We start from the raw sequence: 19,596 nt of genomic DNA, 5'->3' as shown, positions 1-19,596 counted from the left end.
TTCTAATATTTCACATATGATTATTCAAACTAAAATGCTCTCTCGCACAGCAGAATGTTATCCTCAGCTAAGTGATTACTTAACATTATTAATCTCTGGAAATCACAAACAAACTTTAATGCACTTTATTGTAATTTTATGTGCTAAACCAAAACACAAAGTGGTTCATAATTATTCTGTGGAAGGGCAATGACATGAGGTTTTTAACTGGTTTTAGAAATAAAACGTTTTAACAGTGGTCTGTGCATTGCTTTTCACTCCCGTGTCAACTCTGTTAGACATGGAGGTTGCATCATGATGCTGTGGAGATGCTTTTCTTCAGCAAGGATAGAAAAACTGGTCAGAGTTGAAGGGAAGATCGATGAAACTGAAAACAGCAAAATCCTGCAAGAAAACTGGTTCATGGGCTGCAAAGGACTTCACATTGGACCGAAGGGTCACAAGGAGTATACGGCAGGGATTTAAATGTCTAATGTGACCTTTGAGGTATTTCGCAAAGAAAAACTGTGGAACTAGTCATTGCACATCAGACATACAAGGATTTGTTTGTGAAATGATGCATTTAACTATGTATCATTTTCATTCTTTTTTATAATGTTCTCTACCTTAAGTTGATCTGTCCCATTGTCCTCATTGTAATACATTGACTTGTGTGGTTTTAATATGAAAAAGCTAAATGGCTATAAATACTTTTGGAGGCATTTCAAGTAACTATCGTTTCACTTCCTGACCACAGGTGATAAAGTGACCATGTTTCCCGTTTTGGACATCGACCAAAATGATATTGTGGACACCAACGGAGCAGGAGACGCCTTTGTTGGAGGTATAAAATTGCATGCTAATCAGCTTTACGTAGAACTTCCGTCACATAGGCCTTGTTCAGGAAACAGAACTGCGTGCGTGGCTAAAACGTGATAACATCAGATTTATTGTGAGACCTCTGATTCTGATGAGTTACCTCAGTTGCTCTTCCTCCTCAGGATTCCTGTTTGCACTTGTCCAAGAGCAGTCATTGGAGGAGTGCATCCGGGCCGGGCACTATGCAGCCAACGTCATCATCAGACGGGTCGGATGCACCTTCCCAGAGAAACCGGATTTTCACTGATTAATCCGATCTGTCATTCCCACAAGATGCTTACTGTACCGATTTATACTCTTCAGGGTTTTATGTGCATTTTTCTATTTCCTCTGACTGACGTTTTGAAAACAACTGATGCGGCTTGATGGATTTATCCAGCCATGACAAGCAACGGAGATATTATAATGCCATTCAAACAATGTACTAGCATCGGACATTGGAAAATGTTCATAGGAAAAGCCGCATTCCAGCAGAAGCTGCCACTTGAGAATCAACAACTGAGTACCTGAATAGCTGATAAGTTTGAATCAGTAATGTAGACACTGTCTTGGTCCACTGTCTTGGTCCATTGTCCATAATTTTCAAGGAATAGTTTGAAGGTATTTCATAATATAATATAAATATATAGAAGAAATTGATCAATGTCTGAGAAATGCGTCATAGTGTGGGGACATCTCAAGTGTTTCTCAGCAGAGTTGTTCTAAAAGTGTGGTTTCTTGCTCCCTTATCTGAGAGTTACAGCTAACTTGTGACCACAAAATGCAAATGAGCAAACAGCACTACAGTCCACTTCTCAACTGTTGCTCAGTAGTTTTGTGAACAGTTATCAATTTGCCAGTAGGCTGTTGGTGGCACTTCTGTCTTTGAGTTTTTGACTCACGAGGAGGTAATAGCAATGCAGAAGAGGTATGTTTACAGCCCTATCCGTAATTATTTCCCCCCTGGTGAAAAGTTGTAAAAACCGTCAGAATCAATGTATTGCAGCAGCATAATGTCACACGTTTCTTTTCTTTTTTTTTAAAAAAAATCAACCCTTATTTTGTTAAATTCGGTATGTTAGTGACTGGTGACACATTTTGGTGTCGGTTTGACTCTTGTTTTTTTTTGCTGACAGATCCAATGATGATAAACTTTCAGTTTGTCTGGAAGAAGCACGCCTAGATTTCCATTTAAAATGTCTCAATAATTTAAGGATTTCATTTATACCACCCACCCTAAAAAGATTTAAATACCAGGGTAATAGGAAGTCAACTAATTAAAAATTAAAGGTGTACGTTTGGAAAATATTTCAGTTCAATTGATTTTATAAAAATGATGACATAAATCATTAAGTTTGTCACCGATGCTTTTTTTTTTAAAAAAAACAGATATTTCCTAACTGGATATTTTTTCCTTGTTGAATAAATATACTGAAATTAAAGGTTGAGTTGTTCTTAATTATTTAGTGTACACTTATGCTGCTGCAATAAAAACTTAATTTATTTTCGGGCTTTTTAAAGATCTTTATTGTGTGTGCATAAGTGCAGAGGGCCCTGTTGTGGTGTGAATAATGAATGCAAGCTAGCACTGTACAAAGTGTCATCATTGACGCTTGCTGGTAAAGAAGTTTGTTATTCAATTTAAAAAAAAATATATTCCCTTGATTTGCAGTTTGGCTGCTGCAGACATCATTGATAAATTACGACTATTGACTGCTTCCCATTTCTTATGGGGCACAAATCATCATTTAGCAATTTTTCTAAAAGTTGTGGAAGAGTGAAGACGTTAAATTTTGGAACGCCAAACTTTGTCGCAGAGCGCCCCAAGAGCAAAATAGTGATTGCAGTGTCTCCAGTTTTAAGTTAATCCAGTGAAGTGAAGACTTTTGTAGAGAGTCATCCAGTGATGAGAAGGAAGTCAAGAGAAATGTTTGGAGCAGTAGCTTGGATATCTCACAATCTGGCACCCCGCTAAAGGATTTAAAAGCACGTTGTCTGAAGCCAAGTCTCCCTGCAATTCTCCACAGTGGAGAATTACTGCTTGTGACAAAAACTGTCAGAAGTCTTAATGTTCTCTGCACATTCAGCCTATGTTTTACTTATGAGGGTTAAATTACAACACAGTGATGTGGTAAAATATCCGAGTTATTCTAATGAAACTGTTGGCGCACCACAGAAGAAGAGAAGAAGTCACAGTGGAAGCTAGTAGTGATAGAAGCCACACAAAAAGTATAGAACATCTGCAGGATGAAGAATCATCTTACCAGACAAACTTTATGCTGACAAACTACACCCACAGTTTTTTGTATTGTGGTATGACAGTGGTTTCTCTGTTCAGACTATGGCATGAACTGTGCTATGTCTTCTTCCCTTATGTTTGGGGCTTTTTATTCAGTTAGAACCAAGATTCTGAGTGTTGCGTAATGCTAGGTGCAAAACAGCTGTTTTTGGTGTGTGAGGCAAAAAAATCATCTTTCACTTTAATGGAATTCACCCACTTTTTTTGTCATGATTAACTTTATCTGTATCTTTTTTATTTTTTTTATCAAGAAAACAATCTATGTCCTACATCGCAATCAATAGTCAATCTGACAGTGGTGTTTCAGATGTGAGATCGTCATCCAAAAATGGTGTCCAGGTGCAAAAATGGTTTTTAAAATGTATTTTCTTTCTTGGAAAAACAACAGAAGCCTCATTATGTGTCATTTTCATACTTTGCACATTTGTAGATTTTATGGCTCTAAAAGACGATGACATTTTCCCTTTCAGAAACAACAGAACCAAACTGGAAGTAATGGTTTTGTTTGTACAGAAACAAGAAAAACCACATTAGTCTTTTCCTGACCAGCACAAAGTCAGATTTAATATTGATTTCTTAAACAAACAGGTGAACTCACCTGAAATATGCCATACAACGCACAGATAATTTGTAAAGTTCCTTTATTTCACTTAATCAGCAAGGTATCCCACTCTGACATCCTGGTCATTGTACCCTGGAACTGCTCGAGTCACCCAGCCTCCCCCATCACTCCCATGGCTAGTTAGGAGTGAACTGGACTCTGTGTCTGCAGGGCAGCAGGAGATCATTTTTCTCAGTTTAAGGGATTAGTGGTTGCTCTTCGCCACGACCATTAAAGGGACCTGAAAATTAGCCTGATCCTTCGTACCCAGCTGTGCCGTCGCTGGGGGTTGGAGACAGGGATCAGAGGGAGCAATCCCCCCCAGCCCCCACCACCACCATCCGCCGACAGAAACTGTTGAGCAGTGTCTCAACTGTTTGAAATAATTCAACATTCTCATCTGTTCCACTGTGAAGTGTGAGAATAACCGTTTTTTTACTCCTATTGAACTACTTGTTACATCCTGTATCTTTTTTTTTTTTTTTTTTGCCTTTGCATACATATTAACCCAGATCATATAGGTTAAAAAGAACTTTCTCTTGCCAAAGTGTTACTAACAACTGATTCTTTTTTTAATCAACCATTTTTTTTAAAGCATTTCCACAGATGCGCTTTGAAAAGGTCCACCATTCTGATTGGACAAGACTCCATGGCAGCTGGTTCATTTGCTTCTCAAGATGACAGATGGCAAAACACAAACACAAAAAGAGAGAGAGCCATGATTAAGTAATGAGGATGCCTGCCACAATGAGGGAAACTACTTTTCTCACTTTCTCCAACAAACTTTGGCCCTGCTCAGTGCACACAGATGAAAAACAAACTTGAGAGCATTTAGCATAGTATCATACTCTGCGATTTAGGAAGACCTTTAACAAATAGCGCAGCTTGGTCTGCAATATCTCTTAATTTTCATTCTTTGGCCAAAACTTAACTTTTCCGTTACAATAAATTTTGATTTTGTGACATTTGTCTACAATAGTTAGTTCACCAGCATATATAGTTGCTGTTAACACTGATGATGATAATAATAATGCTTGCAAAGGAGTAACTGGGGTCCTGGCCAGTGTTTTGCCCCGCAGATGGGCAGCAGTGTTTGTGAACACCAGTGTGGCAGTTGGCAGGGATTGAGGAGGGGGATGGGCTGACTGCTATGGCACATGCTCCAATTCAAATTATCCCTGGACCCATGCAGCAGTGAAGGACCTGCTGGGGCCCAGGGTGGCATTCATTACAGCCAGACACTGGCAGTTTTTTTTGTGTGTTTTTTCCCCCCTCTGGTCAGCCGTTCTTTATTATGACCCCCAGCCCACAAAAGCTTCAGATTCAAATTCTCTTTATTCATATTTCACCTGCTTAAACGTTTTCTAAACTGACAATTTTGTTGACTGAATCGTTCAGTCGATTTGCATAAATGTCAGTAGGCGAATAACAGAAAACATGACAAATGCTGCAGTTCAATAAAAACATGTAGAGTAATGACAAGAATAGCCAATCCTGATAATGTGCGCTGGATGAGGGAGCTTCAATTAACGTTGAGCGATATCCACTCAAAAACATTAGGAGCGTAAACTCACCAGTCACTTTGTTAGGTACACTTGTTAAATTGTTGAACAAAGTAGGGGATCAGCCAGTAAAATGGCTGCAACTGAGTGGACTTCAGCATTTTTACTGACTGAGTTCCAAACTGAGCATTAGAACAGGAAATAACCAGAAGTTTCAAGTAATATAACTCGACTACAAAAGTAAATAAATTACTTTTTCAATCTTTTATGTTGCAGTGTCTGGTAAGGATTACATTAGGACACCCCCCCTACCCCCTCCCACACACACACACATTTAATCCTATTTAATATGGCTAATATTACACACAGGCATATCACACCAGAAACACACACAATTGTTACTCAGCATTTTGAAAAAGGCTTTCCATATTTAAAACTCGGATGTTTACTTGGTGCACCCCTGACTACTGAAGTGAGGTTGAAGACGATGATGATGCTGAAAGAACTGTTTGTGGCCTTCAGAAAGAAGATTTTAGGAGCTTAGAAGTCTGGTAAGGGATTTAAAGAAGACTCAAAGGATTTTTAAATCAGCCAATCCGCTGTCTGGAAAATCGTCTACAAATGCAAGAGAATCTAAAGAACTGCCAACATGCCTAGGTTTGGTCCTCCAAGCAAACTTACCTTGAGAGCAGACTGCAAGGTGCTAAAAGAAGTCTCCAAAGTTCCTAAAATGTGACCACTGAACATCTTGCAGGCTCTCGCTACTGCTGATATTCTTGTGCAATCGGAACGGTGATATGCGAGTTAAACTTTCATCGAGTGTGCAAGGAGGAACCTTTGATCTCTGAGAAAAACAGGAGTGCTAAAGCAAAGTTTGCCATAGAGAAGAACATGGACCAGGACTTCTTGAGTACTGTTCTAGGAGAGATGAATCTGAAATTGAATTTTTTTAGACACTAGAACGGAGGACATGTTGACCGTCAACTGAAGCAAAACCAGAACCTTTAAAATGATGGTGACCCAAAACATACCAGTATATCCACTGCTGACTGGCTGACAACTAAGAAAATCCCTGGTTGTGTCAAAACACACATCTTCATTGCATTGAGATGCTGTGGGGTGGTTTGAAAAAGGCTATTCATGCAAGAAACCCCTCAAAACAACTCAGAGCTGAAAATAAAGAGTGGTGCAAACTTTGTTGTGTCAGAATACTCATCTTTTTGTATTACTTTGTTAATGACTACAACAAAGAAATTGGTGTTTACCTGGAAATAAATTACTTTCTCTAGAAATAAATAAATAAAGATTAGGCATGATATTAATGTTTCTTTTGGAGAAACTGAATTTTAAGTTGGGTGCACAAATTTTTTTCAATTAACTGTGTGTGACTTGTGTGGACGATAATACCTAGTTGATGTCAAAGGAAAATGATCAGACCAGTTTAGGATTATAGAAAGACAACAGTTCAGATGCTCACTCAATAGAAACAAGGTATGTGGAATTGGTATCCCACAAGAAATCCCTGAACACACAACGTCGTTTCCTTGACACAGATGGGTTGCAGCAACAGAACGCCATCCTGGATGTCTCTTCTGTTAACCAACAAAAGAAAAACTTAGGTTATATGCATCTTACATATTCACCAAACTTGGTTTCTTAGTCTGATGGGCATCAATTTCAGATGTTGCATTCAAAGGTCAGAATTCAGTGAAAACAACATGAAAGCGTAGATTCAGTCTGTCAGTCCTGGTGCTACTAATGTAACGGTTCGGAGGTTGTTAACCATTTCCATCCGTTTAATGACTTCCCTGTACACCAACGACCTCGACAGTGATCCATGCGTCAACCCAACAAATCACCTTTGGGGTGTGGTAGAGCAGGAGATTCACATCACGGATGTCCAGCAGAGAAATCTGATCGCTACTTGTGTGATACTGTCATGTTAACTTGAACCAAAATCTCTGAGGAATGTTTCTGACCACTTGTTGAGTCTATGCCACGAAGAGTCAAAGCATTTCAACCTTGGACTAGGAAAGCGCACCTGTTTAAGTAGCCAGTGAGTGCATTTAGTATTCATCAGAAGCTTACGAGAGCTCATCACCTGTCATAAAATCAAAAAGACTGACAACTAATTGATCTGCGTGCAGATAAGTCTTCCTTTGGGTCTGGATCCAGTGAGATCAAGCTGCTTCTTCTTTTTTTTTTTTCTTGCGTCAACTGTCGACCCTCTTGATGGCCAAATGACAAGATTATTAACAAGTGTACTAGATTATTTAAATTAGTCACTAAATGGGTCTCTACAGGAGATAAAAGCTTTCATTTGGGCTCCTCATCCAGTACTGTGTATGTGTTTGTTATCTGATGAGAAGTAACCAATTATCTCTCTAATTACATCCGCATTACTGCATGAGAAATGAGCTTTCTGGTATTTCTTTTGCTGCAAGAGAGATGAGTGAAGGGAGCACTGATGTAGAAACTGAAAAATGTAATCGTACATTAGCATTATTGCTATTGCTTTTGCTCTATCTTCAGCTCGGTGGAGTTAATTACCTGATTAGGGTGTTAAATACCCCTTATGTCAATTGTAGGAAATAGCTTCTTTAAAAATGAAAAGTAACCCTATCATATTTACATAAATGGAAGTTTAAAATGCCCTTTCGGAATTAATGTTAGTAGGTGTTACATAAATAATAATGAGGAAAAAAAATATAGTAGTAATATGTCATGCAGGCTATAATAGAAGTGTGAAAATGTTAAGTGGGAGAGAAAAAAAAATTGAAATTGACAATATCATTGTGAGGAGCGCACTAAAAAAGGGGCGACGGTCCGCTACGCTGAAGTAAAGGGATGTCTACAGTGGGAGAGGAAGAAGAAGAAGGGGGAGGGTACCACTTTGTCACAGGCTGCTATGTAGATTAACCTTTCAATTAGTTGTTATCAGGTCCTCTCCATGTCTCGGCTAGAGCTTTCCAGCCTTCGCTTTTAACACGTCAAAAAAAAAAAAAAAAAAAAAAAAAATCCCACGAAATCGCTCGGATACGTCGCTTCGCATTTTACCCCATTCGACGTGATAAAGAAGAGGAGTACCCGAGAGAGAGGGGGGAAAACTTGAAGAGGTAAACTACCAGCAAATATTTACCGTAGCGTCTGCTCTTTTATTTTATATCTACAGATACGCGTTCGTCTTCGCGCGAAACTTGGCGTTAATTAGGTCTTCTCCGCTGCTGCCGAGTAGGTTTGCGCGACATCTAGGAAGACGATGTATATGTTTTAAAAGAGATTGTAAATTTAATATACGGGAGTCGAGAGTTGAAGCTGAAAAAATATGGGGCTGACGATACATAACTGAGAGAAGCGGTGTTAACTTGCTGAACGTCTTTTCTTCCTCCGGGCTCTTACTATTTCTCCTCAAGGGGAGGCATTTGATAGTTAATGGTGATAAACGGGACGTTCATAATTCCACTTTTTCTTATTATTATAATTATTTTCTTAACAAATTGTGTGCATTTATAACCCTTCTTGTACGTCATGTAGTTTAAACGTTAAATATTCCCTCGGAGGAGGAAATATAAAGAAACCGAACAAGGATAAAGAGGCGACAGCTTGGGTACATTTTTATTTATGTTGATTTTATTGTGCTATGTGGCGCAACCTGGAAGTGCTAAAATAAATTAAACGCGTTCCGCTTTAAGTCAGTGCGTTTTTATGCAAACAAATGATCGATTTAACAAACAGCCAATTAAAGTCTAAAATGATCCAAATCACTTTCAAGTGTAACCAACTGTTTCAAGGAGGAATCCGAGTAAAGGTGGGCCGATGTTGAACGCCGTGCAAATGAGGTTAAATATTTATTCCAGCCGGTTTACGTACGTTACCACGCGTTTGTAACTTATTAACAACCCTTTTATGTCCACTTAAGCCGTAAAATTCGGCGTTTTTTTACGAGCGTTTAGAGGTGAGTGCTATCGATTCATCACCAGAGGCACCTTAAGAGGCGGGTTAACAGAGTGAAGTGACAGATCACACAGCCAGTGACGTGCCTCTCGGAGTGAGCTCATACATAAAGATTGACGTGCGCTTTATCAAACCAGGGATCGGATCTCGCCTTTACAGCCAATATTGAAGTTGCTGGGGAGGGCGCATTAGCGTTAGGTGAGGTTTAATGAGACTCCATTGGATTGTAATCAGCGTCATGTCGGATTCATGTAAACTACAACATTGTAACAAAATGGCGACCGCTAGTTTAGGTGACATCGGGGGTAAAGCTGGCAGCACTTGACGTTTATCAGCCCAACTCGGCGGAGCGCTACTCACGGGGGTTTGTTACGCAGCTATTACTGCTTTTCTTCTCCTTTCTTCGGATAAACGGCTCCGTGGGGGGGTAAACATGGTGTCGGAGCAGCTGTCAGGATGTGAGCATTGATTATACGGGTGTCATTAAGGCTCGCGCTGATCGGGTTGCTCGTTTGTCGAGCTGTCAAAAAGTGTCGCGCGGACATCTAACGGTTAAAACTTTGGCTTGTTGTTCTGCTTTCTCCATTTTATGCGTTTTTAAACCAGACACTTGGCGCAGTTGTGTTTTATTTTCTTTTCTAAAATAACGCGCTGTTGAAATAAATGTAAACTTTCGAAGGAATCTGAAACCGAAAATGTGGATCCGTCGAAGACAGCGAGTAGTTTTCCACAGGTCATGAGAAGTTTCTAGATAGCTGTCATAGTGTGAATAACTTGCCCCTTTTTATTTGAGAAAACGGTCTCTTTTGAATTGGACATCTGGTTTGGTGTGCGGATTATGGTGTCAGACTACGGATTAAGTCACTTTGATTTCCTTAGCAGCAGCCATGACAGCGCCTGCATCTGTTTTTATCCATCTGTTTCTCGTGTGTTAGCACATCTTTCAAAAGTCCTGCATTCCTTAGCTGTAACCTTTTTATACTACACGGCTGGTGTTAATGTTTAGAAATCAGGGCGTCTGATGTGCTTGTTTTATTCATACCTAACACGACATGTTATGATCACTAGCCCCTTGCAAAAAGTATTCACACCCCTGGAACATCTCCATATTTTCTCAGCAACCACAAGATTTAATATACTTCCAATGATGAATTGTTTCTATTATGGACCAACGCAAAGTAGTGCATACTTGTGAAGTGGAGGGAAAGTGATGCATGCTCTTCATTTTTTATACAAATAAAAATCTGTAAAGTATGACATTCGTTTGTGCTCAGAGCCACTCATATTTTATAGATCTGGAAAATGAAATGTTTGCACATTTTTCAAAATATTTTAAGTCATATATGATAAACGGCGATTTCCATTGATTCTCATTTAGAGTTAGATCCAGACTTTGACTAAGCCATTTTAAGGCATGACATTGCTTTATTCTAAATGATTCATCAGTTTCTCAGGCTGTGTGTTAAGGGGTTGTTGTTGTCCTGCTGAAAGGTGAACTTCAGCCTCAGTCAGAAGTCTTTCGCAGCTTCTAACAGGTGTTTTACCAGGAATCCCCTATATACTTGTTTATTTTATTGCCTTATCAACTCTCATCAGCTTCCCAGTCCCTACTGAATAAAATCAGCATGACGCTGCCACTACCTTGAGGGAGTTTTGTCCAGGCTGATATGCAGTGCTTGATTTCCGCTACACAGTTTTTCACACAGCCCAAGAAACAAAAACGTGCTCTCATCTGACCAAAGAACCACATGTTTACAGTGTCCCTAAATGGCTTGTGAAACAGTACAGACAGTATTTTCATGGCTTCCTTTCAACAATGACTTACTTTTTGCTACTCGCCTATAAAGGCCAGACATGCATTACGAATATTATTTTATAACATGACCCTGCTTTGAACTTCTCAAACACCGTAACCTAACCTGTCTGGTGTGTTCCTTGTTTTGTGGCTCACTAATGTTCTCTAACAATCATCCGAAACCTGTTAGATTACGCTACAATCAGGTGTACTCTACTTACTAATTAGGAAACCTCTGAAGCCAGTTTATTGCACTGGATTGTATTTAGTGCCGTCACAATAAAGCACACTTATAGATTTGTATACGTAAAACGTTTTGAACACCGTTTTAAATTTCTACCATTTAACTGTTATGTACTACTTTGTGTTGGTTTGTCACCAATCAGTTTAAAGCTGATTTATACCAAACATACCATAGCTGTGAATATTGTACATATTGTGAATAGTAATTAAATCGTCTCAATATTCATTTGTTTTTCTGTTTCCCTTTGCAGATTTGATCTCGGATTTTAACACAGACCTATTCCAGGTCATGTGATACCTACACCAGTGTGGAATTTACTCGTGCCAACTTTTCCTCAAGCTCACCCTTGGACCCTGAGGACATATTTCTGGATGCTGTTGTGGAACCTAACTTCCTGACCTTTTACCTAAGGATGTGGATGTACCTTGCTTTCGGCTGCAGAAAGAGGGAATCTTTATGGATCACGTTTCTGTGAGGCTTATTGTTCAACCATGGTAAAACTTGCAAACCCTCTCTACACGGAGTGGATTCTCGAAGCAATACAGAAAATTAAGAGGCAAAAGCAGAGGCCTTCTGAGGAGCGAATTTGTCATGCGGTGTCCACGTTGCATGGACTGGACAAGAAGATCGTCCTTGAGCAGTTGGATTTAAGTGTTCATGATGGCTCTGTCCTTAAGGTTACAAATAAAGGAAGCGCCTCCTACAAGGACCCAGGAAACCCTGGAAGAATCGGATCAATATTGCCTGCAAATGCACCTTTGCCGTCAAAGGAATCTATATGGAATTCAAGTGATCTGCGCCATATCGATTGGAATAAAATACTCAGGAGGGCCATCGAGGGTCTGGATGATACCCATGGCTCCTCACTTAAGAACATTGAGCGATATCTGAGGAATCAGGACGATCTGTCAGAAGTTGTTGATAATTCCGCTTTCCGTCAAAGGTTGCGGCTAGCCGCTAAGCGGTCAGTCAACAATGGCAGGCTGTTAAAAAACGGCCCTCGGTATAAACTCAGCCATGGCAGCGTGGAGGGAAGGAACCCCAGGTGTCCAAGTGCTTCCCCCTTGGTCCTGTCATCAGTGACACTCCTCCCTCATGAGCGCGAGCAGGTATATACACCTTGACCTTTGCACTCTCACTCACTTACTCCAAGCTAATAAAATTTAAAAAAATAAATAAATAAATGTTTTTAAACAATTAATTTTTCAGTGATGCAGGGAGCATTATCCCTAAAGGCCAGGGACAGTTGTGAGTCTTTGAAGTGAGGTTATGTTAAAAAAATTTAGACAGATAAAATCTTACCTGCAATACAGGAATCTTTTGTTTCAACTCCACATTCGTAGGTCCAAGTGGGTAAAGCGAGGAGGGTCCGTGCATCCTGAAATGTCTTAAATTCAAGTATCTAAAATCAAGGCCTAAAAAATTAATAAAAAAAAGTTACGTTGGCCTTAAATATGTGAATCATAGATCTTAAATTTTGTTGCGGCATTACTATTTAATCTCTCATATACTATGTAGGTTTTTTTTTTTTGTCATGAGACTTTCCCATCAGGCTAATGTTTATGTCACTTTATTGTGTTGTGTGTCTCATGGCAGTTGAGACTACTGGTAGCTATCTGCTAATTTACACTTGCTAGCTAGCAAATGTATATTAGCAGCTATGTTAGAAGGAACTATTGGTTCTGGTTCCTGGAGTGGAAATGGAGGGAGGAGATAAACTAGCCATCTAAAATAAAAGGCTAGCAAGCTTGCTTTTCTGCCTCTGTCAAAGGTTAAGTGCAAACTTATCGCCAGTAGGGTGGACGTCGTTCATCTTTGCCATTGGATCACTTCCGTTGCCAACCCATATGATGCTACATTTATTCTGTGTAAAAAATTAAAAAAAAAGTTCTTAAGAAGTCTTAAATGTGGTGAAATTGGTGAAACCTGCAGAAACCCTGAGTGAGAGAGATGGCCAAGACCAAGACTGACTTTTATCGTCCTGAAACAACTCCAGCCCACTTCCAAGAGAAGATGGGGGGTCAGAGTGGGTGCACCACCAATAATCAACCTGAGAGCTTAACATTTAAAGTATACTTACCAGTGGGGATGACTACCTCATGTGAAGGTAAAGCTCTTCCTCTGGAATCCATGAGCCGCTGCTGCTTTGAGCCGTACCGCAAGGAAGAAGTTTTCTCTTTAAGGGATAGGTTAGTGTCATGAAACCAACAACCAATAAAAAAAAAAAAAGCTGACGGCCATGTTTAAAGCTCCTGAGTTAGCTTTGATTTTCATCTGCCTAATTGAAGACAAAAAAGCAAGAAAACCACTGAGCTTCAGAATTAATACAAAGTTAATTAGCATTGGTAAACATGAGCTCACATTCTATTTCCTGCTGGCATTTGTCGTGGAGTTTGATTGGATGAATGCACCGCATAGAGCAGCCCTTACAGCTGATATTTAATGCTAGCTGCATAAATGCCATCTTCGACTCAGTTCTTAGACGCTGCCGGTCTTTTAAAAATTAGGTTATTGAATCCTCCTCTAGTCCAAGCACAGTGTTGAACTGCCTCTTGCAGCAGTGCCGGTGCTGATTATAGTTAGCTGCTTATGAAATGTTCACAACTACAGGATGTTGCTTAAAACGGCGTGAATAAATTAAGTTGATGATAATGGGCTAGTTGTTTGAAGTTACATTAAGATAAAAGTGTGAGCTGTGTAATCTAGAACTGATAAATTCACAAATCTTTGCTAGTTTTCTGGCTGTGGAAACCAAGCTACTTCTTTTTCTTGATTGAACCAGTTGACCACTGACAGTAACTCTTCATAAACTGCCATGGCGTTTTGGGGAATGTGAATTGTTTTAAGGTGGTAGGGGTCACTTCAGTCTTGGTGTATTAACCAACCTTTATCTTTTGCTTCAAGGTCTAACTAATCATCTGAATTTGTACTTAAAGATACTAAAGCAGCCATACATGGAAGGCAGGATACCAAAGCTGCTATCTGAACAAAACTGGTCCACAAGGGATGATGTGGTGCAGGTTTTAGATGTTTCCCTGCTCGAGCACAGCTGACTTAAATGAGGGGATCATTAGCAAGCAGCTGCACAACTTGAAAACAGGCTTAGGAGTTAATTTAATGATTTGAATCAGGTGTTTGGAGCAGGGGCACATCTAAAATTTTTAGGACATGTCCCTTTGAGGACCAAATTGGCCCACCTCTGCTGCGAAATCACGTAAAAATAATTTAGACACTGCTTAGAAATGCGATGGGCATTGCTTTCTATTTGTCTTGCTAGTATTTGATAAAGTCTCTCATAAAAACAAGCGTCCATGACGTCACATAATACAGCTGCTCAGATTTCTTTTCTCCTTATTTCTGTTTTAAACCAAATGCCCCCTTCAAAGGTGTTTATTGTTACCTGCTGATCAGCTTGACTCATGTGCCTCTTGTGACGTCATCCACCCAAATACAAGCGAAGAAGAATTATTTTGAACAAAACCTGACTTCAAACGTCTTGAACTTTCCCTTTTAAAATGCACTGCAAGGTTGTGAAAGGTAAAGTTGTTTTTTTTTTGTCCAAAATGAATTTAAATCCTGGATAGAGTTTTTTTCTTTGTCTTTGTAGGAATTTCACTACTAAAGCCTTAATATTTGGGGCTTTTAGATGCCATTTAGAGTCCATCCTTTTACGTCCATGTTGCTAGTTCCATAACAAGAGAGCTTGGACAATCAGGAAGTCATGCTGACAGTGTGTGTGGTAGGCAGTCTGCAGTGGTCTTCCCATAGGTTATGCAACCCTATCCTAATGACCTTAAAGGATGGGACTGACTTGTCTTACGAGCTGCAATAGAACAGCTATTTTATTGGTAATTTGTAGGGGGCATGAGAATGTGTTGAGTAAGGAACCCGGAGTGCTCTCTGACTGCATGCAGCTGTTATGAGCTTCGTGCAAACAAACATGCCAGAGGGAGGAAATAAGAACCTGACAAACAAACTTCCAGGTTAGCATCGATACCGCTGTTCTCGCCTCCTCCTGTGTTTCTGTTTTCTGATGCCTTTGCAATGCGAAACGTCCCAGAAATGGCAGCACTTATGCTAATTGCAATGTGATTTGTAGTTTTTGATGGAAAACAGTTGTCGTTTTGCAGCTTCTATTAAGCGCAATGTGCAGTCGTCTGGTTTTGTTGTGGAGGCTTTTAACGTATCTCGTGTTGGGGCTTATCGAGATTAAGCACGGTCTCATGCTTTATGCACAAGTTGTGCAGCTGAAGTGGTGAGCTGCATCAGGCAACAGAGATGTCACCCCACTCCCCGGCAGTTTCGCAGTGAATAATCAGGAAGCGACACCTTGATACTGCAGCCACAACTGTGACTGTTGTCTGTGGTCAGGCCAAAAGTGAAACCGAGAAGTGCTGCAGAGACACTGTGTCCTGCGACGGCTCTTCTCAGGAAGGGCCCCACTGTTTTCCATTTGGAACATTTCAACCCCTCGCTCCCGGCCCTTGATGACATCACCTCACCAGTTCAGGTTTAACATTTACTTCAAAGGATGAGACGTTTCTGCCTGCTTAGCTGTTAAGGGGCAACGAGAGAGCGCGTGTGTGTGCGTGCTGATAATGAGAGATGCTTTGAGGTTAAAAAAAGAGCAGTCTTGGTTTTAGAGTTTATTAGATTCTGAAGAGACTCTGGCAGGAACAAAGACAAGGAATGAGAATGTTTTTTTTGTTTTTTTTTTCCCCTGCTGTGTTATGCAACCACTTGAGCTCCCTCTCACTCTACCAGCAGTGTTCTAATAGGACCCCACCCCCTCACTCAGGACAGCCTGCTCTTTTGAAGCAGCATAATTTCCTGTAATGTTCTTAATTTAGAATCCCCAAGTAAATCATCAGCATCTCTACAGCTGTGTTTATTTTTTGCATTTTAGCCTCTTATAAATTGCAAATTGCTATTGATTATAATCACTAGAGCAAAAAAAAAAAAAGAAATCCTTATGGAAATTAATGTAGTTCCTGGGTTAGACTTCATAGCTCAGAGCTTGTTATGATCCTCTGTTTGGAAATGTTACTACATTGTCAGTTTGCTTGCTAATTTTTTTGGAACTCAAAAGTATAAAACACGAATTAATCAGTCAATCAAAGATCAAAATCAGCCAATTGATTTCCCTATTTCCTACTTTTTGAACACATAACAACTAACTAACATTTTTGGGCCATAAATGTATCAACTTTGAACTTTTAATAAAAGTCACATATTTTCTGTTCTATTCCAGACTACTACTTTGGAAGAGAGGCTGTAGCTAATGTGGTTCTTGCATGTGTTGTTTCCCCCTTATGTTGTTGTTTAGACATGGGGTAACATGAGATTATCATAGTATGGTGGTCTATGCCGAGGGACTATGTCTCTCGGCTGGCCTGGGAACGCCTTGGGGTTCCCCCGGAGGAGCTGGAACAAGTGGCTGGGGAGAGGGAAGTCTGGGCCTCCCTTCTGAAGCTGCTGCCCCCGCGACCCGATCCCGGATAAGCGGAAGAAGATGGATGGATGGATGGATGGATGGGTGGTCTTGAGTTATGCAATGATTTCAGTAGAATGATTTCACTCTTTGTAGAATAACTAAAATATATATTTTATGTTAGCTGGCCTATCTGCTGCAGTATAAAGCCTGCAGTCAACTGCTTTCCAAGCTCATCACTTGTAGCTTGCCAACTGTTTTGAAGCAGTGTCATAGGATCCTGCTTAGTTTCCACAAGACGGTCTGTTTTAATGAGCAGGAGTGTTTGCAAAGAGTTGAGTTTCTCTTTCTTGTTGATGAAGTAAAAGTATAGTTTCTCTATTTAGGCCAGCTGACAGGGAGCGGGCACCAACAATTGGAAGAAGGGGAATGTTTCATTAATCTGCACTCGATAAAGCCAGAAAAAAACTCAAGTCGCTCTGGCTCTTTCTCCAACAACTCATTAAAAGCATTGCAAAACATTGAAGTGGTATGATGAAAAGGTTTGCAGTATTGAAACGCAAAGTGTTGGTATGCTGAACGACCCATGTCCGGTTGGTTAGAGTTATATGGTTTTTTTGGGGTTTTTTTTTTTAACGTTTGTCAAAGCTGCATGAATTGCTTTCGACCGTTGATTAAGTATTTTTTTTACCACAAACTGAGTGAAATCGTGTAATAAGAATGCCAAACGGTCTTCCGTAGCCAATATCAGAAAATAACTGTAAAACTCAATTGAGTCCAATAAATTTTATTTTAAGTATTTTTATCAAGCAGTCGCAAATTTTTGTGGACTTTCCTCTTTTCCAGTCGCTTCTGGTTCACCTAATGCCCCAGATATTGACCTGGCAGGTTGGAAAATAGAGCAATCATCGACGTGGAAGTAAACTGCTTCCCCTCTCTACAACAACACATTGATGGAGCCAGGAACAATGACCAAACGGCCTCTGCTTCCCACCCCCCTGGGCATCATTTGGATGGTGTGACAGATTAAAATAAAAGTGCTCCAGCTCCTCCTACTTTGTGTGTATTGACGTAAAGGAAATGACAAATAAAATGTCCACCTCTGTGTGATTGAGTGGAGGCCAGCTCAAGGTCAGCACCGGGGTAGATTTGAAAGATGCAAATTTGGTTTGACTCAGGATGCTGATCTGCGTCATAGAAACCAGGAACTAATTATGGGCATCCCCAGAGTGCCATTCAGAGCCGAAGTCAGTTGGTAAGGCCTTAGTGTGTAAACTGATGATGAGGTGGGTTATTTATGGTCACACCCAGAGAGTGTTATTTTCCATTATGAACTTCCTCCCAGTAGTCTGTTTGCTGCTCCGCTTGAGCCGTTTATGTCTGATCTTGATTTCCACATATGATCGGTTACGTTTAGACCGCTCCTGTGTCAAGTTATGACACTTAAGTTTCCTTTACCTTCCTTCATTCTGAGTGATCAATGGGGAGAAATCCTCTTAAACCTCGAGCTCATATTTTACTCCTGAACTGTGCCATAAGCCCTTAAATGAGTGTTTGTTCTGAGACTTGCAACATTTACAGTGGATCACGGCAGTAACAATGAGAGCATGTTATATTATTGAGGTAATTTGATTACATGCTGGTTAATCCTTTCAGACTCGAGTGCAAGCTTTAAGAATTGGATTAAGCCCTTAAACTATGATTACCAAGATCACTTACACATTCAGATGTAATGGATAAAAAGAGGTGGATCTCAAACGCAGCATTTCTCTGAGGATGAAAGCCATTTATTATTCATTTCTAGTCTGTGAGAACTCCTCTCTTCCCCCCCCCCATTTTCTGAGCTTCTGCTTTCAGATGATATTTTTGCCACTGTTTTATTAAACCCACAGACTAGTTTTATCCTCTTTGACTCAACCAGAGATAATACTACAGTCATCTCTTAAAGTTCGCACCGAAACATGCTAATAGCTACTTCCTATTCATGCGTTTTAAATAGTTTCTTTCTGTTCTTTTTCTCCACTCAGCTCCGGGTCGACCCCATCCCAATATGCAGTTTCTGTCTCGGGACGAAGGAGTCAAATCGGGACAAGCAGCCGGAAGAGCTGCTGTCCTGTGCAGACTGTGGAAGCAGTGGTAAGCAGGCTTCTGTAACGCTTCATTGAGCAAACGTTCTCAAAATCATTGCTTTCTGTTACAGACACTAAAGTGACGTTAAAAAAGTAGCACAAAAATTGGAATTGGGATGGATTAGAGGTGGGAAAAATGTTCAGGATAGGTAGTCGTAGTTGTGATATAAAAAGTGAAAGACAGGATATTTTCAAAGTATCCTCCGCCCCCCCCCAAAAAAAATAAATAAATAAAATTTGAAAAGCATCAAAGAAAAGACTTTAAAGAACAACTTTTTTGATCCTTATGGGCTTTTCATATCTAGAACCAATCAAAGTCAGATTTGGTGGATAGTGTTTCTGACCAGTAATGTCCTCAACATGGTGCTGCCATCACATCCAACTCCTTTACATAAAAGCCAGATTTGTAGCGTGCAAGAGTAAAAGTTGTCCTGTTGACTGATTTTCCCATCACAGCTTTAGACCTCTGCAGTGAAGTTCAACTTGTTTTAATGCCATAACTTATATAAAGCTGAAACATTTTTTAAAAGTCCAGCAAACATTTTAAAGGACCTGCTGAGAGCATAGCCAGTTTCACACAAACACATGGTTGTCCTCAAATACAAACAACCAACAATGCATAGAAGCAATCATTTTAGACTTGCCTCAGTTTTGAAGTTTTATTATAGCAAAAAGAATTTATTATACACAGACCAGAGAAGACATTGTTGTGCCCGTGAATTTGAAATAATTGACGACTCACTGAAGCAAAAATTGTGTTGGCCTCATAAAAAGTAGCATCCTGCTTGAAGATTTATTCAGAAA

The 19,596-nt window shown here is 40.0% G+C and overlaps 2 protein-coding genes and 1 long non-coding RNA gene across 11 annotated transcripts in view; all 3 read left to right on the top strand.

Moving 5' to 3' along the window:
* adkb (adenosine kinase b) overlaps positions 1-5,636 on the top strand; it is a 163,622-nt gene extending 157,986 nt beyond the window's left edge. For 4 of the 5 annotated variants that reach the window (XM_016674412.1, XM_007558355.2, XM_007558354.2 and 1 more), the window contains 2 exons: positions 737-823; positions 981-5,636. In XM_016674412.1, the coding sequence (XP_016529898.1) occupies positions 737-823; positions 981-1,105 (212 nt within the window). In that variant the 3' untranslated portion in view covers positions 1,106-5,636. The remainder of the gene's footprint in view (positions 1-736; positions 824-980) is intronic. The other variant, XR_001662864.1, reaches the window with a different exon arrangement.
* The window catches only part of LOC107836893 (histone acetyltransferase KAT6B-like), a 151,485-nt gene extending 132,424 nt beyond the window's left edge, over positions 1-19,061 (top strand). The window contains exons 1-3 of one of the 5 annotated variants that reach the window (XM_016674415.1): positions 8,018-8,355; positions 11,483-12,341; positions 18,691-19,061. In XM_016674415.1, coding sequence (XP_016529901.1) covers positions 11,724-12,341; positions 18,691-18,828 — 756 coding nt within the window. In that variant the 5' untranslated portion in view covers positions 8,018-8,355; positions 11,483-11,723 and the 3' untranslated portion in view covers positions 18,829-19,061. The other 4 variants (XM_016674418.1, XM_016674416.1, XM_016674419.1 and 1 more) reach the window with 4 other exon arrangements.
* Positions 16,801-17,716, top strand: LOC103142324 (uncharacterized). Its single transcript, XR_001662867.1, has 2 exons — positions 16,801-17,205; positions 17,510-17,716. It is a non-coding gene; the product is annotated as an uncharacterized LOC103142324 (long non-coding RNA).
* Positions 19,062-19,596: the final 535 nt, after the last annotated feature.

This window comes from Poecilia formosa, unplaced genomic scaffold, assembly GCF_000485575.1.
Source record: "Poecilia formosa unplaced genomic scaffold, Poecilia_formosa-5.1.2 Scaffold95, whole genome shotgun sequence".
In the NCBI taxonomy this organism is placed as follows: domain Eukaryota; kingdom Metazoa; phylum Chordata; class Actinopteri; order Cyprinodontiformes; family Poeciliidae; genus Poecilia; species Poecilia formosa.
This window is presented reverse-complemented; position numbering and strand designations above follow the sequence as displayed.